We start from the raw sequence: 18,399 nt of genomic DNA on the forward strand, positions 1-18,399 counted from the left end.
TTTAGCTTCATTGTCACATTTGAAGCAAATTAGCAATAATTCAGAAGAAAATTTAGGTACCAGTCTTTCAGTTTCTATTCTGTATAAGACAAATGTGCATCTATGGCAAAAGAAGGAAAAATCCCTTTTAGTAGCTCACAATAAATGTCAGCACCTTTTATAGATTTTTCCATGAATGATATTAAAAGACCAAATTCCTTCCAATAAAAGTGCTCTTAAAATGATGTCATCTTAATATTCAAGTCCTATTAAGTTTTGACCATGCAGAACCATGGAAATGAATTTAGTCAGAATGCCTAAAATGCTAAATAAAATGGAAAAGAAAGCAATTAGTCGTATGTCAAACAATTATGAAAATCAAAATGTGTGAATAAAATGTATAGATCTTTGGTCACAAGCCCCTGTAAAGGAAGTTACTGGGCTAATTGTGTGCCATGTCACAGTCTCTGACATCTAACTAGTCTTATAAAATATGGCTTTATAAAGTGGAGTTGTTATTTTTTATGTTGAATAGAAATCTTATTCCCTATAAGTTCTAGGCTTTGTGTTTAGACCTCCTTTCAAGCTGCCCATAAGAAGACATTTTTGAAGAAGACATTGTTTTCAAACAATGGTTTCAATTAAACTGAGGATGAACTAAAATTCACAGTGTATTCAACTATACTTAATCATTACATTTATTGCTTCCAAATATCAAAATGTAAACTAACGATTTGTAATAATCTCACTTTTAGTCATATACCTTGAGCTAGATATGCTGAACACATATTCAGTTACATTTCTTGATGGCTGGGAAAAATGGAATCACATGTGGTTGCTCTCAAATAATATTCTAGCTTTCAAGGGTTGCATGTAGTAAAGACTGCTCTAATAAAGACTTCCTTTCCTCTCAGTACTAGGGTAAGGTGACATGGGAATATAGTTAATTTTAATTATGCAAATACTTTTCAATTTGCTTAGTTTCACAGGCTATTAGTGAACAAAAAGTGCTCTACCTTTTAAATAAGATTCAAAGATCTCTCAAGGAATTGATCTTATACAAACGATAGATTTAAAATTTTTACATTTAATAATATCATGTATCTACATTCAATTTTAGAAGACATTACAATAGTAGCTTTTGTGTGTTTGTGTGTATAATCTAAATATAGTGGACCACAACAAATAATAAGGACTTTAGAAATGTAGAAACGTTAAACACGATTTATCCACAAGAATTATAGCAATGTGGATAATAAGCATAATTATTTTGCCTTTTACCCTGTAGCACTAGATGAAGGATAATGGAATGAAAGGAAAGCAGACTTTAAAGAAAAGAAAGAAAGAAAAAAGACCAAGGAACCAAGCCATAAAGATAGGCATGTTATAGCCTCTTACCTAACCTGACAGTCAGGAAATGCAGCTCTTCCTGGGAGTACTGAGCATAGACGACACATCACTGAGGCTGGCATGACGGACATCCAGAGCAGACAGTGAGCCCATAATGGTCCACGGATAATGCAATCACAGTGATTGGCAAGGTCAGAAAAATATAACCTCTACTTCTGGACTGTGTGCTTATGGTTGAATTCATTGAGAATTCTGAACATAATCATTTTTCAATAAAGCAGATTAGATCAAATGAAAGTACCTTTACATGATGATGCAAAATGAGAACAAGATCAATTATTAATGCAATTTAGTGCACACCAGCACCAGTTGCTATGGCGACAAGTAAAAGAAATAGTAAAAGTTTGTTGTTTCATGATTAGATTGCACTTTTCTCACAGTTTTAACTGATGAAGAGTACTCAGATGGGGATGAAAAGGATGGCAATAAATAAAAATATTAAGAAGTAACATGTAGCAATTATAAAATGAAGACAGGAAATCTTGTGAATTAGAAGCTCTACTAGATCAAATGTATAGGGAGTTAGGCAGGCCTTGAAAACAAGGATATTCCTAGAAATTCTACCACAAATCAATGGACAATGAGGAAAGTGGTGGAATCAAGTTGTTACAATAATGAAATAAGTTGAGGAAAGTGATACTATTTTACTTTAGTTTCTTTCTGGAAGAAATTAACAATTTCTAGAGTCAGTGATTCAAACAATAATTACTTTTAACATACTTATGCTTAAAAGTCCATAAATCTCAATGTAGGTCACTCTATTATGGCCTTTTTTCAAGTAATTTTTTTCAAAGTCTCTCTCTTACACTCACACACAGAGAAAAGGGAAAAGTCAACTAAGGTAAGGTAGCTGGAAAGGAAGGCCACTGATTGTAACTAACTATCATCTGATTAGGGAAGACTTTGATTTGGGAGTTGCATGATAATGTATTCTAATACTATATTCTATTAATATTTTGAAAAATGTTTGAAATTTATGATGATATAAATCAATATGCTAGTCAGGTAATATCCGTGTAAAAACACTTTTAAAGAATATATACAACAGACTAACATTTACTGCACAGAGTGTGGGAAACTACATACATTTCATTCCAGAGATGTCCAATAAATTACCTGAGATGTAAACCAGGAGTCTTAAAACCTATAATGTTTATATCTTTAAAACTGATTAAGGAAACATACCCTCTTGCAAGGCAGGATAATCTTAGTTGAGAAGGATAATGATTAATATTCTATCAATTTAGGGTAAAGGTGATGAAACACCTGAAGAGATGCAGGCTGCAAAAACCACTATCCACAACAAAAGCGCAGTCACATTTTTACATTTAGAAAAGAATTTGCTGTGAATAATTCACTAACGTAGTAAACTAACATGGTTCTTTACAGTTGGTATATCTCATCACAGAACACTGATAGGGTACTAGTTTCTTACTGAAACTGAAATGTGAACATTTAAAAGCTTGAGAAATGTGGTATTAATGACCCACCTATCTAGGGGGCATCTTTCTATACATCCTCAACTATATTGGAAGCAGGTAATGACAGAAAGGTATTTTAGGGTACCACTCCAGAATATAAGAATTTCACTCAACAGGTTGCATGTTAAGACAAACTTAGGTCAGATGTAGCTTAGAACTACTAATGAAATCAAGAGTGTTAATTTACTGAGCTTGAGCTAGACCATATAAAGAAAAATATGATTCTCCTAGATACTGAAATAAACCAACACCGAGAACTAGTAGAATCAGCATGTTGGCAATTGTCAGTGGCTTTATGGCTTTGCAACTTGATACCTGTACACTTAATGAAAAGCTGAATCTTAGCTGGATTATGATTAGTGTAATTTAGTTCAGGGAAATAGATCACATTTTAGAAAAAAACGATCAAATAAATGGTGAAAGAAGGGTTTAAAAGAAAACAAAGATCAGAAAGAATTCAGTAATTCTTATACCTATAGTAACAAAGTAGAATTCTCAACTCTAATTTATTTTCACTTCATATAATAGAGTATAGCTCATTTTTACTGAAGAAATTTCCCCTATTTGTTAACTTTGATTTGTTTTGACTTGTCTTTCATGGATAAAGTACTTTAAAACTCAAAACAGCAAAGTATGTGAGTTTTGCTTACATAGGAAAATACCAAGAATTCTTATTCTCCAAGATTTTGCAATATGATTTTCCTTAAAATGGACTTTGCATTTTAAGTTTCTTGGAACTCCTACTTCATAAGTGGCATACTGCACTGATAGTAATTCTCTAGCAGAGAGACATTTTAAGATGCAGAGGCCTTCTGACCAACAATTATGATTAACAAACTTTCTATAGGTTTCTAAGACTGGAATATTTTTAGAATGTGTAAGCCCTACTTTTAGAAATGATTAGAAAACCATGGGTCCCTGTATTTATTAAACTGAATTACCTGGCAGTAAAATTCAGTTAAGGCTCTTGGCATAGGTGAAACTTCTTCCCACTCAGATCTGCTGCTGTGGTAGACCTGCACTTCATCTGTGATTTCATCTGGCGCATAATCACCACCTAGTATATAAATTTTATCCTCAATTCCAACTGCACCTGCATTAAAGCCTGCACATTCAAAGGAACCTTCACCCTTCCAAACACAAGTATCTGGACAAAAACTATAAACCTTATAGGTGGAAAGGTCACAAATATACAATGTGCAGTTTACCGGGACTGCCTTAATTAGCGTTGCATGAAAAAACTGTCCAAACTCTGCTACTAGTTCAGACCACTGATCAGTGGTCGCATTGTATTTAAAAAAGCAGTCAAGAGATGGGTTGAAGGCATCTGTAATCTCTACCTCTGAGCCAAGGACGTAAATTACATTTTGGCATGCGCTTGCTTCAGGGTAGTAAATGCCTCTGGGTAAAGGGCTAACAGACACCCATTCTTTGGAAAGAGGGTTGTAAGATTCAACGTCTAAGAGGCTTTTAATGTCCTGAGACCCTCTCGTCTTTCCACCTATGACAAAGAGTCTGTTGAGAGCCATAACTGACGTATGCATGGTTCTTGGTGTCTTCATCGTTGACACCAAGGAGAAATCATTTTTGACCGGGCAGTAGCACCAGGTTTGATCAGTGGCGTCGTGATACAACTCCGCAATGTGCAGCCTCACGGTTCTACAACACGCCCCTTTGCAGCCACCTGTCAAGAACATTTTCTCTCCATAACTAGACAGACTGGATCCTGGCAAGTCAATCAGGTGTGACTGTGGCAGTATCTTCCACGAATCACTCTTAATATTATAGCAAAAGGTATATTGATTCTCCCCATTATCCTCAGTTTTGTGAATAAATATGTATTTTTCAGTCGTGGAGGGTCGAGCATCAGGGAATAGTCCACCCGAACCTTGCACACACTGGACCGCGTCCATGATGGTGTCAAAGCAGCCTGTGCTTTTGAGTAAACCCTCTTCACTGAGCAGACAGTCTTGAAGTGTCTCCTCAGGTAACTGATGCAGCCTTACTTTTTGAATCAAATGAGGCAGATGCTTTTGTCTTGATTCTAAGTTATGTTTAGTCCAACTAAGGACAACTTTTAGTACAGTTTCTTCTTCAGGAACATTTAATTCATCTGATTCCAGACATTTTTGCAGTACTCCAAAGTTCATCTCTAAGAAATCACTAGACTTAAATAATAAGGAAAAGTGATGTTGTACAAAGTATAATGCATGATCAAACAACTGGGGAGAGCCATAGCTATCTGAGAGTGATAATAACTGTAAACAATTGACAAGATTAATACTTTTTATTAGAAAGTCACTGCAAGCTTTGGATAGGAAGGAAACTTGAAGAAATGATGACAACTGGAAGAACATTTCCACATTATCATCAGTTATCTTTGCTTTTCCAGTGTAGGCATAATCAAGAAATGCCTTTACTGCTTTGGAGGACAAGTTAGTAATGGTAACACTTCCACCATCTCTTTCTTTCATGTTTACTTCAAACATAGCCCTGTGAAAATAGAGAACACAGAAGAACAAGTGACTGGGAACATTTTATTCTATAGTTTGGTTTTTTTTTTCAATTTTGCTTTAAAGAGGTATCCTCCTTTATACTTAAAGTCGATTTTTAAAAGTACTTACAACATATATTTTAAAAGCATCCTCACAAATCATTTCATTACATAGAACAGTTACATGCCAAATTATTTATTTGAAGTAATATATAATGCTAACAGTGTGAGCTTATAAACATTAAAACTGAGCTATAGCAATTAATCCAAAGACTGTAAAAAGATTCAAATTTTGTATACTGATTTGCTGTACTTATAAATTATTCATAAACAGGGTAAAATCTCTCTAATGATAAAATTTATTTATGTGATAATCAGTATCAACTGTGCAGCTGATAATTAAAATCATGAATGTACTTTTGGGTTTAGGAGTTGAAAGTCTTTCAAACAGTTTTAATTTGGCAGTAGTGAAACATGTCGCCAATGGATTTGCATGTAGCAAAATCCACCAGGTAAGAGAAACTTCAATACAGGTCTGAAACCATACATTCTACAGAATTTTAGGAAAAAAGAAATTTGATCCCTTATCTGTAGTAATCACGGACTACACTAAGACACAAAAGAAAGGCTAAAAGTAAGTTTTCAGGAAAATGGTCACTGATATATGGAGATGGGGCCCCTGACTTAAATAATTAAATCATCTAAAGGTTCTTCATACTAACTTCTAACTCAGCTCAACATGGTAAAGTTGTATAATCTTAGGAACTGGGAAGTTTGGATGCCCAACTTAACAAAAGTATAAATTATTTAGAAATGTTTGGGCAGGGGACTAAAATATATTTTATTGTTGATTTTGGCAAAAACAATATTGCCACCTATCCTTAGATTAAGTTCACAGCCAGAGCTTTTACACTTCCATTTTTATGCTTTAAACAAATCCACTATAGTGGCTGTCAGTGGAACAAGCAAGTGGAGATTAAGTGGAAAGAGCTTCAACAAAGAAGCTAGACTGCCCACTGATTATTCATTAGGACTGAAGGCCAAATGGCTGGTTTTGGTTTTAATACTGGTTTGTAGTTCATATTATGCACCTACACTTGTGAGCAGTACCTATGGGTGCCAAGAACTCTGCAAGGAAACAACTTAGTGATTTGAACCTACCCTGGAGGATAATTCAAGTTATTAAAGAGGCACTAGCATCCAACAGAAAAATACAAGGGGCCCTAGCCAGGCAGCAGGCCCTCAGTATGTAAGAATGCCTTCACACTAGGCCCACATAAAAAAAAAATATATTACCAACATTATACACATCACACTCTGGGTGGGGTACTTCATGGGTGGGGTGTCTCATGGGTGGGGTATTTTAATAATGTATACCAATGTAGAAATAGTAACCTGTGTTAACAATTATGTTATTAGACATAGAGAGTCAGTTGAGAGTCCTATTAAGAACATGGCCTCTAGAACCTCTCTGCCAGCTGAGTAACTAGTCGTTTGTTAGCTGTGTGAGCTGGGAGAGATTTAACTGCAGTCTTTCAAATTCTTCACCTGAAAGTGGGATCTACTGGCAGTACCCATAACACTGAGCTAAGGAGTTGATGTAAAAGCACCAGCTATTACTATTATTTTAGTAAAACAAGTGTTTTCTATCGCAGTCTATGTATTTTTAATTTACCATCAGTTTCCACATTTTCTGTGAGAAGATACATCTAAGACCATATACTTCATCCTACTCATCTTTAAAGTATCCGGTTATTTAAGTTACCATAAACTGGCCATATAATGTTACACAAAGTGTGATTCCTGTTCGGTCTTTTTCCAAAGACTTTGCATCTCAATTGTAATTTTCATTTTCCCAAAACATTGTAAAATGCATTTATCATGTATTATGTGATCTCTTGCGACTTCTGTTCTATGCTTTTCCTCCCCATACTCCAGGGAATTAGATCAAAATATTATGATTGTGTGGCCCTGTGGTACAAAAATGTGACTTAATTTTTATCTCCATTTATACATATTCTTATGTGAACTGTGTTTCTGCCAGGAATATATAATAAAAACACATTTTACTATATATAATAAATACAGATCATTATAGAACTCCAAAACAGGTAGAAAAATTTCAATTGATTGTCTTAAAAGTAATTTAAAAAATTTAAAACAGATCCATAAAGAGCTAGGAGTCTGCTGAGCAAGTACAATGGGCAAAAAGCAGCTGACACTAATCAAATGATGTAGACACAGTCCTAATCATTACATATACAATAGTTCAAAAGCATGTTGACTTTATGAGTTAGGCTCCATTTTTGGTACCTTATTCTGATTATTATTATTATTCTAACTAAGAAACTTGAGACCAGAAAAGGTGAAGTAAGTTGCCTAAGGCCACATGTCTAGTGAGTAGTGGAGCTGGGGTTTGGATTTAGTGTATGGGCACTAAGGGACCAAGCCCTTAACCAGTGTAGTATTCAGCTTTCTGTGATGCAGAAGTGATCTAAAGGGTAAGGGAGCAGAAAAGATTTACATAGAAGAAACTGATTGGAAGGGAAGTGGGGAGAAACTAGTGGAAACTGAGTGGCAGTGAGGGCTCCCTCCAGTGGAATCCTAAGAGTAACTTAGGTTACCTAGTCGTTAGGCAAACCATTCAAGACTGTGTGGCCTCTCATGCCTACAGATAACTAATGCAGCCCTGAGCCACTGCTCCCCAATGCAAAGCTGGAAACCCTGCAGGCACCTCTATTTGGCGAGTATCAGACAACTTTTGTTAAATGAAGTCTGGTTCCAATCCAGAGGCAATAAGGGTAAAGTCTAATTCTATATTGGCAGAAAAAAAGTGCTAGACAAAGAAGTAAAACTAGTATAAATTAACTTGCCTCTGTTCAGCTTAAACTTTACTCTTTATATCAAGTTTATTCATTGTAGCCTTAAACCCTGCTTATTTAAAATAAAAATCGCTTCCCAAACTGAGCACTGCAAAATACTGCAGTTAAGCAGGAAGCTTACTGCAGTGTGACTAGGAGGACTGAGGACCAGCATGTCACGGAAAGGCTGAGTCTCACAGAGAGGCCTTCCAGGATGGCATCATGTTAATGGGTTTACCACAGTTCTAAGGCAGGTGTCTGATCTTAACTGGCAGATTCCAAAACCCACTGTGATCAGTGTTGTAATGAGGCCTGTTCCTGCAGGATTATCTACTTGGGAAACCAATTTTTTATATAAAGTTGCTGAGGATGAGAACAAGTTGGGTGCTCTCTAGAAGTGCTTCTGGAATCACTGCCCTCCATTTTAGGGATATCTTGCTAAAGAGAGGCGAAATTTTAAAATCTGAGTTAAAGTTTCTCTCCCGTGATAATCTATGGATAGAAGATTGGAATTTATTTTAGTCTCAGACTCTTCACTGTCTTTGAACTTTGCTCAACCTGTCCTTTCCTCTTTTTCTAAATGATACCATGCAGGGATCCCCCAAGCAAAACTGACCCTGATTAAAACAATTTTTTTTCAGAATATTTCAAAGGATTGATAAAGTTCACAGAGCTTTGAGAAATAGTATCCTGGGGAGCCCTGAGCCTTCCAAATAGAAGTATTAAATTTTCATACTCAAAAATCACTAATTTATCAGTTTTATAAGAATTAAAAATTATCATTGTACATGCTCCTGCAGAGAGGAAATTGAGGAGTTATAAAAAGTAATTATGCAAATAATAAAATCTGAGGCATAAATATATAAAGTACCTGAAAAAGTCACTACATGCTGCTAATACACAACGATGACATGGTATTGTTTCATCTTTCATGATTATTTCAAAATCATAAAAGACATTTTGTTCTCTAAAATTCTGTAGTATACTTAGGATTTTCTGTCCATGATCTTCTGACACAAGGAAGTTGTTTTTCTTCTCAGATGGAATTCCATTACATGAGCTTCGTTGATTAAAATCAAATGAATTATCCATAGCAAATTCCATCTGTTCTTAGAACTGCAATGAAAAATATATCATTGATGTAGCAGAATCAATGAAATTGGCAGACTCCAAAATTTGCCCTCTTAAGTGTTAATTACACAAAAAATGCTCACTAATTACAATCATGATAGTAAACCTTTTTCCAAATCAATTTTCATGACTACTAATACTTGTTAAATATAAGGTATATTATTGAAAGATGATATTTAAGGCCATATCATTATATTAAGCAACAAAATCAGTAAGCTGTATAAATAGCTTATATAGGTTTACTATTCTTTCTTAACTGTTACAGCAGCAGTGTTTATGTTTATGTGTTATATATCCAGCATACCCTTATCCCCTCCTACCATTTTCTTTTTCTTTAAAAATTTATTTTATTTACTTAAGCATACAAAAACTGGAGTCTAGGCAGAGGTATGGGGGGGGGGGTTGATGAGAGAATTCAACAGAAACAGTGGGGAGCAGAACCAGCAGATCTACTGAAGTACACTGCTGAGGGGAAGTAGTGGTGAGACAGGGATTGGCTCAGGTGGCAGTGGCTGCTGATAGCTTACAGCCTGAGACTTTATCCCCTGCACCACCAAGGAGGCCCCCCTTCCATTTTATTTTGGTAGCAAAGCATTTGTCAAATGTTGATCATAAAGCATAGGTATATGCCTCCTGACTTTTAAAAGAGATTCAATTGAAAAATATTAGAGTGTTAGCTTGTATTAATTAGTTAAGGCTTTTTGTAAGGGAAAAAAAGACAAGCAAGTGGATCCAGCTAGCTTGAAAGCAGGATTGAAAAGAGCATACACCTTTTATTAAGAAAGGCTTTTTAAACAGGAGGTCAGAAATCCAGAGAGTTGAAATTCAGATCATGATGATTTGCATATCCTTGGAAATGCAAATGCAGTTCCAAGGATAAAAGTTGGGCCATCAAAAGCAAGGAGGTGAAGGTACAAGTAGGAAAGAAGACTGCAGACTAGCGGAGTCAGGTAATTGGGGAACCTTGGTCCTTAGTTAATTTCTGTTCTGGTTATCTGATCATCTATTACTTTGCAAATCCCCTAATTGTCACTAAACACAGCAGATCATAATTTCTTATGGTTCTGTTGACTTAGATGTAGGTTCTTGTTCAGGGCTTTCACATGGCTAGAATCAGATGGCAGCTGTGGCTGAAGTTATCTGACTTACAATGCCCATATAGTTTCTTCTTTCACATTTCTGAGGCTTCAAAAGGAATGGTTAGAACAAATGGAACTCTTTGAGTCCTCATGCCCTTGCCCATCTGGCTAGCTTACCCTTGTTCATAGTATGGTAACCTTGGGGTAGTGAGACTTTGCGAGCAGCCTGATTTTCCCAAAGTGAGTGTTCCAGGGGCCCAGGTGGAAGCTAGACTCTGGAGAAGTACTTCTATTGCATCAATCAAAATGCTATTATAGGCGAAAGGCAATTAAGTGCTGTGTTGCCCAGTACAGTACTACAGGCTATGTGTAGTTACTTAAATTACTTAGAATTACCAATTTAGTTTCTTGGTTGTCTCACTATGCTTTAACCACATACAGCATGATGTGTAAGTTTACTTGTCAATTTCACAGGGTGCCCAGACATTTGACTAAATATTATTTCTGGGTATGTCTGTGAGGATGTTTTGGATGAGATTCACATTTGAATTCATAAAATAGGTTGTCTTTCTTAATTAGAGTGGGATATGCAATCCATTGAAGGTCTAAAAAGAAAAAAGACTGAATAGGAAAGGACCATGTCTGTCTTTGAGTTGGGACATCAGGTCATCCTGCCTTTGGGCTAGGACTCAGAGTAGAGCTATATTATCAGCACTGCAGCTTACTCTAACCACAGATTAAGTCTTCTTAGCCTCCACGTCATATAAGCCAATTCTCTCTAATACATCAACCAATCAATTAATCAAGCTAGCCAGCAATCTCTAATTGGTTCTGTTTTTCTGGAGACCACAGACTAATACATATGGTCGAGTGGCTATTGTACATTACAGAACAATGGAGAACATTTTCATGATCATGAAAATGTCCACTGGATAGTTGATACACATATGAAGAATTGTAATCCTGTACACAAAAATTAGAGAAATAGGCCCTCCCTGGTGGCTCAGCGGGTTAAAGCACAGCACTAAGAAGCTAAAGCCACTTCCGCATGAGTTCGATCCCCGCCTGCCCCGGAGGTGACCACATGGCGCTGCAGACCTCTCCTGACCCACCCGCTGCTCCCCTCAGCAGTGTACTTCGTCGATCTGCCTGTTCTGCTCCCAACTCTGTCTCTGGTGAATCCTCTCACCCTCCGCATCTCTGGCCTGTACCCTAGTTCTGTGTGAATAAATAAATAAAATCTTTAAAAAAAAATTAGAGAAATAATTCAGCAATATGTAAAAAATTATGCACTATGACCAGATGGGTTTGTCCAGGAATTCGAGGAGGTTCAATATTCAAATACCAATCAGTGTAATCCCCCAGATTAGTAAACTAAGATATAAAGGCATATAGTCATATCAACTGATATAGTAGGTGTTTAAAAATCCAACACTTATTCATAAGAAGAACTCAACTCAACTTGATGAAAATATCTACAAAAACACCTATGGTATTTATTCTACATGGTAATAGACTGAATGTTTTTTGCTCTTGATGAGGAAAACATCAAGGATATACATTCTTACAAGAGCTAATCAGCATAGTGCCAAAAGCTCTAGCCATTACAATAGGCAAGAAGGTTCAATAAAAAGGGATGTACTTTGGAAAAGAAAAAAGCCTATTCACAGATGACAAGATTATTTATGTAGAAAATCCCAAGAACTCTAACAGTAAGATTCACAGAATAAGTGAATTCAGTGATGTTGCAGAGTGTAAGATCAACATATAAAAATCACTGTATTTTTATAACTAGCAACGAATACACAGAAACAAGAATTTAAAGTATATCACTTACTAATAAAAAGGTATAAATATAACAAAAACATATATAAGATTTGAACAATAAAACTACAAATGCTGACAAGAAAAATCAAAGAACTTGATATAGAGACATGAATTATTTAAGAATTGGAAACATAGTAAGATATCAATTTCCCCCCTACTAATAAACAGGTTTAACACAATTCCTGTCAAAATCTCAGAATTTTTCATAGTTACAGATAAAATTAACAAAGTGTGAAGAGTAAGTCTTCTGACTTCACATTCCACTATTATATAACTATAGTAATAAGACCAACACACAAATCAGTGGACCAGAATATATAGCTAAGGCCAAGGTCAATAATTTGTAAGCTATGATGTTCAATTCATGAAGAGAAAAATCGATAGATTGAATTCTGTCAAAATAAAAAACTTTCCCACTATAAAAACCCTGTTGCAAGAATGAAAAGATAAGCTACAGTCTAGGAAAATATAGCACAATCTGATGAAAGACATATCTAGACTAGAAAAAGAAATGTCAACATTTCTTTTACATTGCAATTAGAAAGAAACACTGCAATGAGAAAGTTGGGAAAAAGACAGAGGTATTTCACATATCCTTAAATAATTATTCTCAAATATATTAGGAGTGTACATAGCTGTTCACTTTTACAAAGTTGTCAAAAGATAGTCTGATCGTCTTCCATGTATATTCTATACAGAATAACAAAGAAGCTGAAAATTTCCCTAGTTTTGGTTTGAGCACATCTCTACTTGTACTAGCGGATTTTGCAAATAACCAGGAACTTGAGATTTAGATACAGAGCAGGTGTCCAAATGGCCCATCACACAGAGTGACGCTTACTGAAGTGTCTCTAAGGCTCTGTCTTCCTCTAACAAAACACACAGAACTAGGACATTGGGTTGTTGTGATGCTTACCTGATAAAGAAATGTTAACTTAATATTGTTAAATGGCATACAAATGTTAATGGTTAAAAACAATACATATTTAGCCAGTGATATTACTAGCAAACAGTTCTTAATTCTTGCTAAATAACAATTATTGTTCTTGCAAATATTTTGCAAATTTAGCATCATATTTCTCTAAGTCAAGACACATTTCTTTCCTACACTTAACATATCTAGTATTAGATATGTTATCACAGCTTTTGGCCAGGTGACAATCATGCCATATTTGTCATTACCTGTGTCTCATAATTTTAAAAATGAGAGTGAGCATTTGGAAGAAATACCTGGAGATAAAAATGGACAGTTATTTAAGAAGTGACATTTCACTAAAACTCTTAATAAAATTATGACATTAAGGGGAAAAACATGAACACTGAGGTGCTAAGTTCAAAGTGCATTAAAAGAATTAGACTCTGAATGTAAATAAATTTTAAGAGCACCTCAGTAAATTAATTTTTCTTAATTATTTTAATAGGTATACAAGTGTGATTTATGATTTTTCAAAAGAGCTTTCCATAAGTATAAAGCATTCAAGCTGTCAGACTTATTACAGTTAAAATAGCATTTTTTCCTTTCTTAGTAGCACATAATCTTACAAAATACATAATGTATTTTGTAAGATTGTCTCTCAGCCTCTGTGAAACATCTTCTTGCTCAAAAAATTGAATCACTTTCAAGAACTCTTGTAATGTCTTTCATTAAACTTTGATTTAAATAACTGAATTAATAAAGTAAAAGAATCAAGCCTACAAACCAAGCCTTTGATATAAAGTAATAACCAGAGAGCATAAGCCACTTTATAAAAATAGAATATTAAACTCAAATGTTGCTCTGACTAATCAGGGATTTGTTTTCATCAGTTCTTCCAGTGATGTTAGTTTGGTCACTGATGTTTCAAAATTAATGCCTGGCCTCTTCTATTTTATATTATAGTATCCTCTCTATCGCTGTATGCCAGATACTGAATTAGGCGCAAGAGATAGCACAGAGATGAAAGGCAACAGTGATTCCTGTCTTCATGTTGTTTTGTATCTGGTGAGAAGATAGACAAATTTTAAATTGCTATAAATATTATGAAGAAATAAGTAGAAAATGGATATAAAAATGAAGCATGGGGACATATTCACCTTCAGATATTAAAGGTGACCATGAATACACTGTGCTTACTGCCAAGTACCAGGCTCTTACTACGTGCTTTATAAAACTGTCTCCAACTTTAAAACTGTGTAAGTACTGCTATTATCCTCATTTTATAGGCAGGAAACATGAGAATTTTGCTCATTTTTCCAAGGTCACACTGTAATAACATGGTGCTGAAATAAAAGCTCCTGTGGTCTGGCCAGTGCCCTTGTTCTCAGACACAGTCTTAAAAGAACCTTTTTGGGAAGGTATCATTTTAAGTTGACATCTGAATGATAGGAAGATAAGGGAGGGGTAGGAGAAATCATTTATAAAAACTAAAGTGGGAAAGTATTGTTAGGCTTCAGGAAATGAAAGAAGGCCAGCACTGTAGGAGTCTGTTAAGGGGGCAAGAGGTTTGGGCAGACAGGGCCTGCGCCATTGTTCCCTCACGTGGGACCCTAAAGGCACAGGAGTTGGAATTTTATTTTAAGTACAACAACTACTGAGGACTTGAAACTGGACAGTGACATGATCCTTTATTTTAAAAATATGGTTTCTTGGTTATATGTCAAGAATGAATTCAAAGAAGATAAGAAAAGTGAAGCTTACACATCCACTGATTCAACAATTATTACAAAGTTCCCGAGCAGCTATTAATTGTGGCAGGCACTGTTCTAGATTCAGAACATACAGACAAAACAGTACAGAGAGGGTCCCCTACTTTGGAGTAAACTGTAGTGTTGATGAACACACATACATGCATAAGAAAAACAAACCCAGACCAAGAAACTACCCCTTCTCCTACATCAACAATTTAGGGCACTTTCCAGGACACTGTCCTCCCCTCCCCCCCATACACATTTTTAGTATCTCTCATCTTTAAGCGAACATTAAACAAAAATCCACTGTTTGGCCTTTAATTCCCCTCTAGCTACTATCCCACGTCTACTCCCTAACCCAGGAAAACTTTAATGTATAGTGTGTAGTACCTTCTCCAGTTTATCCTCGAAACCCATACAATCAAGTTCTCTCCCTTACCTAAAGGTGCTAACAGGGTTCCTGCCTGTCTCACGATCTCTCATCATCTTACCACCGTGCAGTCAAATGATAAGTTCTCTCTCTTCATCTTACTAAACCTTTCAGGAACACTCACATTAAATCATCCCCTCTTCTTTTTGGTGCCAAAACACTTTCGGATTTCCTTTTGTGTCAGCCCCTCCTCCTCAGACGATCACTGGAAGGTTATACAGCACAGTGATTAAGGACATAGGCTTCTACTTCAGACTTAGCTCTAAAGACAGATGGGTTCTGGCAGATGGGCTTGTAGTAAGGAGAGCAGACACAGGAAGCTGCTGTTCCCCTTTCTTATGGAGGCTAGAAAACTAATCAGTATCTGAAGTGAGAACAGATGTTGGCTTACCTTTACAGTAACAGTAGAGACAGAGAGAGCTAAAGGTGGACTTTAGCTCTATTGTGGAAGTAGAACCAATTAGTCTGGTATAAATAAGATAGAGGAAATGATGGAAAAAGAAAATCAAGAGGTTTTTGAGTAACTGGTAGAATTAAAAGCTACTGAATATTACTTTAAAAAGAAAACAGAAATTTATAAAAGATCACATTGAAACTGCTACCTGGAGAGCTTAGTGATCTACCTGAAGCCCCACAGTAACATGTGGCAGAACTGGAAACATAACACAAGCCTCTCAGAACTCTACCACAAAGCCACAGAACAGGGTCTGACAAGAAGACTATTACAAACTTGCACAGATGACTATTACAAACTTCAGCCTTTGTGTCCCCAGCCAATACCATAAAAAACATCATCATAAAGTGCTAGGGTTTACTGAATACAATTAAGCAAGTTATTAGCTGTACACTTTGTATTTCGTCAAGAAAAGGATGACAGAAAGTTGACTATAAATACCAGTTTTTGAAGAGTAAAATATGTTGGAAAAGTTCATTAAAAACATTTAGTGATATCAATTTGTAAAAGGCAAGGTATACATACATGAAAAGAAGTACTTCATATTCTGATTTTCAAGATAACATGCATATAAATAATTCAGAATGATAGACACCTTAGGGGTATTCTAGAGTAACTGTCAAATAAGTTATACAGACAGTATTTTTTAAGTATTCTGGATGGTCCTTAAAAAAAAAAAGGCAAGGTTTAAGCTGAATGACAGGCATGATTTTAAAAAGTATACAGGGAAGAAGCTTAAATTGAACAAATCTGTAAAGAGTATCCATGGTACTAGGTTTGCAACAGAAGGCAGGATGTAGAGGGGGTGAGCTTTTTAGGATGGTTCTACAGACACATTGATATTTGAGCTGAGACCTGTATGATAAAGAAAAATGGTGGGAGGAGAGAGTATTATAGGCAGAGAGAACAAATACAGGTAATGAAGTTACTGCACTATCTGCCTGTACATAAACTACAACAGAGCTTAGTTCAATGATAAAAGAATGAGCTATGAATTTCTAGTCCTGAATTTAAATAATTCCACAAATTCAGTTTCTCCATCGGTAATAGTAATTACTGCACAGAATATATGAGATAATTTGCACAAAAGTGCTTTAGAAACAAAATTAACTAAATATAAAAATCAATTAAAGAAGGTATGACTATAAATGGTATTATATAATGCTTAGGCACACAGGTTTAAAATGGAGAACTGAATGCTCATCATAGGCAATATTACTACTAATAAATCAGCAAATACCTTATACCTTGCATACTTCTACATTTTCTCTTATTATAGCTTTTTATGTACATTTTATCTGCTTGGCCAGATAGTAAGCTCTGGGCAGGTGGCAGACCTTCAATGTGGCACCTGATACAGGTCTTTTAATATTAACTCAGTTGATATATCAAGAAATTCATTTTACATCCTTTAGAGGGTTTGTGTGTGTGTTCAAAATCCCATCTATTTGAAAAGGACAAGAGGGGCTTATGATATAAACTATGAAAACACGTGTAGATAAAAACAGAATGGAGTCCTTTATAAATTAGGGGGCGTGGGTGGGGGGCGGTGGAAAAATCTGCAGGACCACTGTTGGCTTCCAGTTGACATTCCCAGGTAGCCAAAGAAGGGGTTTTGCCGAATTACACTTTGACATTTAATCCCACACAAAGTTAGGCAATTACATTCATCTGCAGAGACCAACTGGGTTTGAACACACACACATCCTCAAAGGGTGTAAAACGAATTGTTTGATGTATCAACTGAGTTAAATATAAAGTTAGGCAATTGCATTCACCTGCAGAGACCAACTTTTTCTCTTGGGGACCAGAATGCAAACGGGGCTGATCATGAGGGCTTTCATAGAAAAGTAACCGGTAGTCTACAGAATCGAACGTGGATAGAGATACCAATAGCGTCCTTCATGAAGTCTAAGGAAATAACTGAGCAGGGCTGCTTAAGCGAGGTCCTCTGCTACCATCAGTGCCTCAACATTAGAAATATTTTCTCCCTAAGGCTCCGGCCCAGTCGTGGCACAAGCAAAACAGCACCTGGGCTATTTGATGGCCGCAACAAAGGGTCAGTAACAGCCCAGCTCTCTGACAACCTCGGCTTCAGCAGGACCGGGACGCTATCCGCGGGCAGTGTCTTAGGGGGCTTTCAAAGTTGTTTCAGGCGACAGCAAAGGGTAGTGTCCTGATGAGGGGGCTTAGGCCAAACAGCCTCGGAGGGGAGTGAGGGTGACAAGTTAGGGTTGCCGCGGAGCGTGACTCCAGGGTCGCCCGACAGTCCCTTCTGACCGCGGAATCCTCTCCCGCCCGGGCGGCAAAGGTGGGCGAAGACGAGGAAATCCCCTCCTCTGCTGTAGGGACCGACCGCGATCCTTAGAAATACGGCGCTACCACCCCATTCCTCCCGCAGACCCCAGAGCTCACCCACCTGCAACTGCAGTCTCCGAAGTCTCCACCCCAGAGTCCCTGCCTCCGGACGCCAGAACGCGATTGGCTTGTACGGCTGTCCCGTCAGCGCGTCTCCAAGGTGAGCAGCGAAACAACTCGGCTTCTGGCTTTGGTCCCACCCTCCGCGTCTCCTGAGCCCCGCCCACG

The 18,399-nt window shown here is 36.7% G+C and overlaps 1 protein-coding gene across 1 annotated transcript; it reads right to left on the minus strand.

The window, feature by feature from the left end:
• Positions 1-597: 597 nt before the first annotated feature.
• KBTBD3 (kelch repeat and BTB (POZ) domain containing 3) lies at positions 598-18,294 on the minus strand. The gene is made up of 3 exons (XM_004689066.2): positions 18,233-18,294; positions 9,097-9,341; positions 598-5,363 (listed from the first exon to the last, which is right to left on the minus strand). The coding sequence occupies exons 2-3, from the start codon at positions 9,327-9,329 to the stop codon at positions 3,761-3,763; spliced, it is 1,836 nt and encodes a 611-aa protein (XP_004689123.1). The 5' UTR covers positions 9,330-9,341; positions 18,233-18,294; the 3' UTR covers positions 598-3,760.
• Between the last annotated feature and the right edge of the window lie 105 nt (positions 18,295-18,399).

Source organism: Condylura cristata, unplaced genomic scaffold, assembly GCF_000260355.1.
Source record: "Condylura cristata isolate star-nosed mole 26May11 unplaced genomic scaffold, ConCri1.0 scaffold00025, whole genome shotgun sequence".
NCBI lineage: Eukaryota > Metazoa > Chordata > Mammalia > Eulipotyphla > Talpidae > Condylura > Condylura cristata.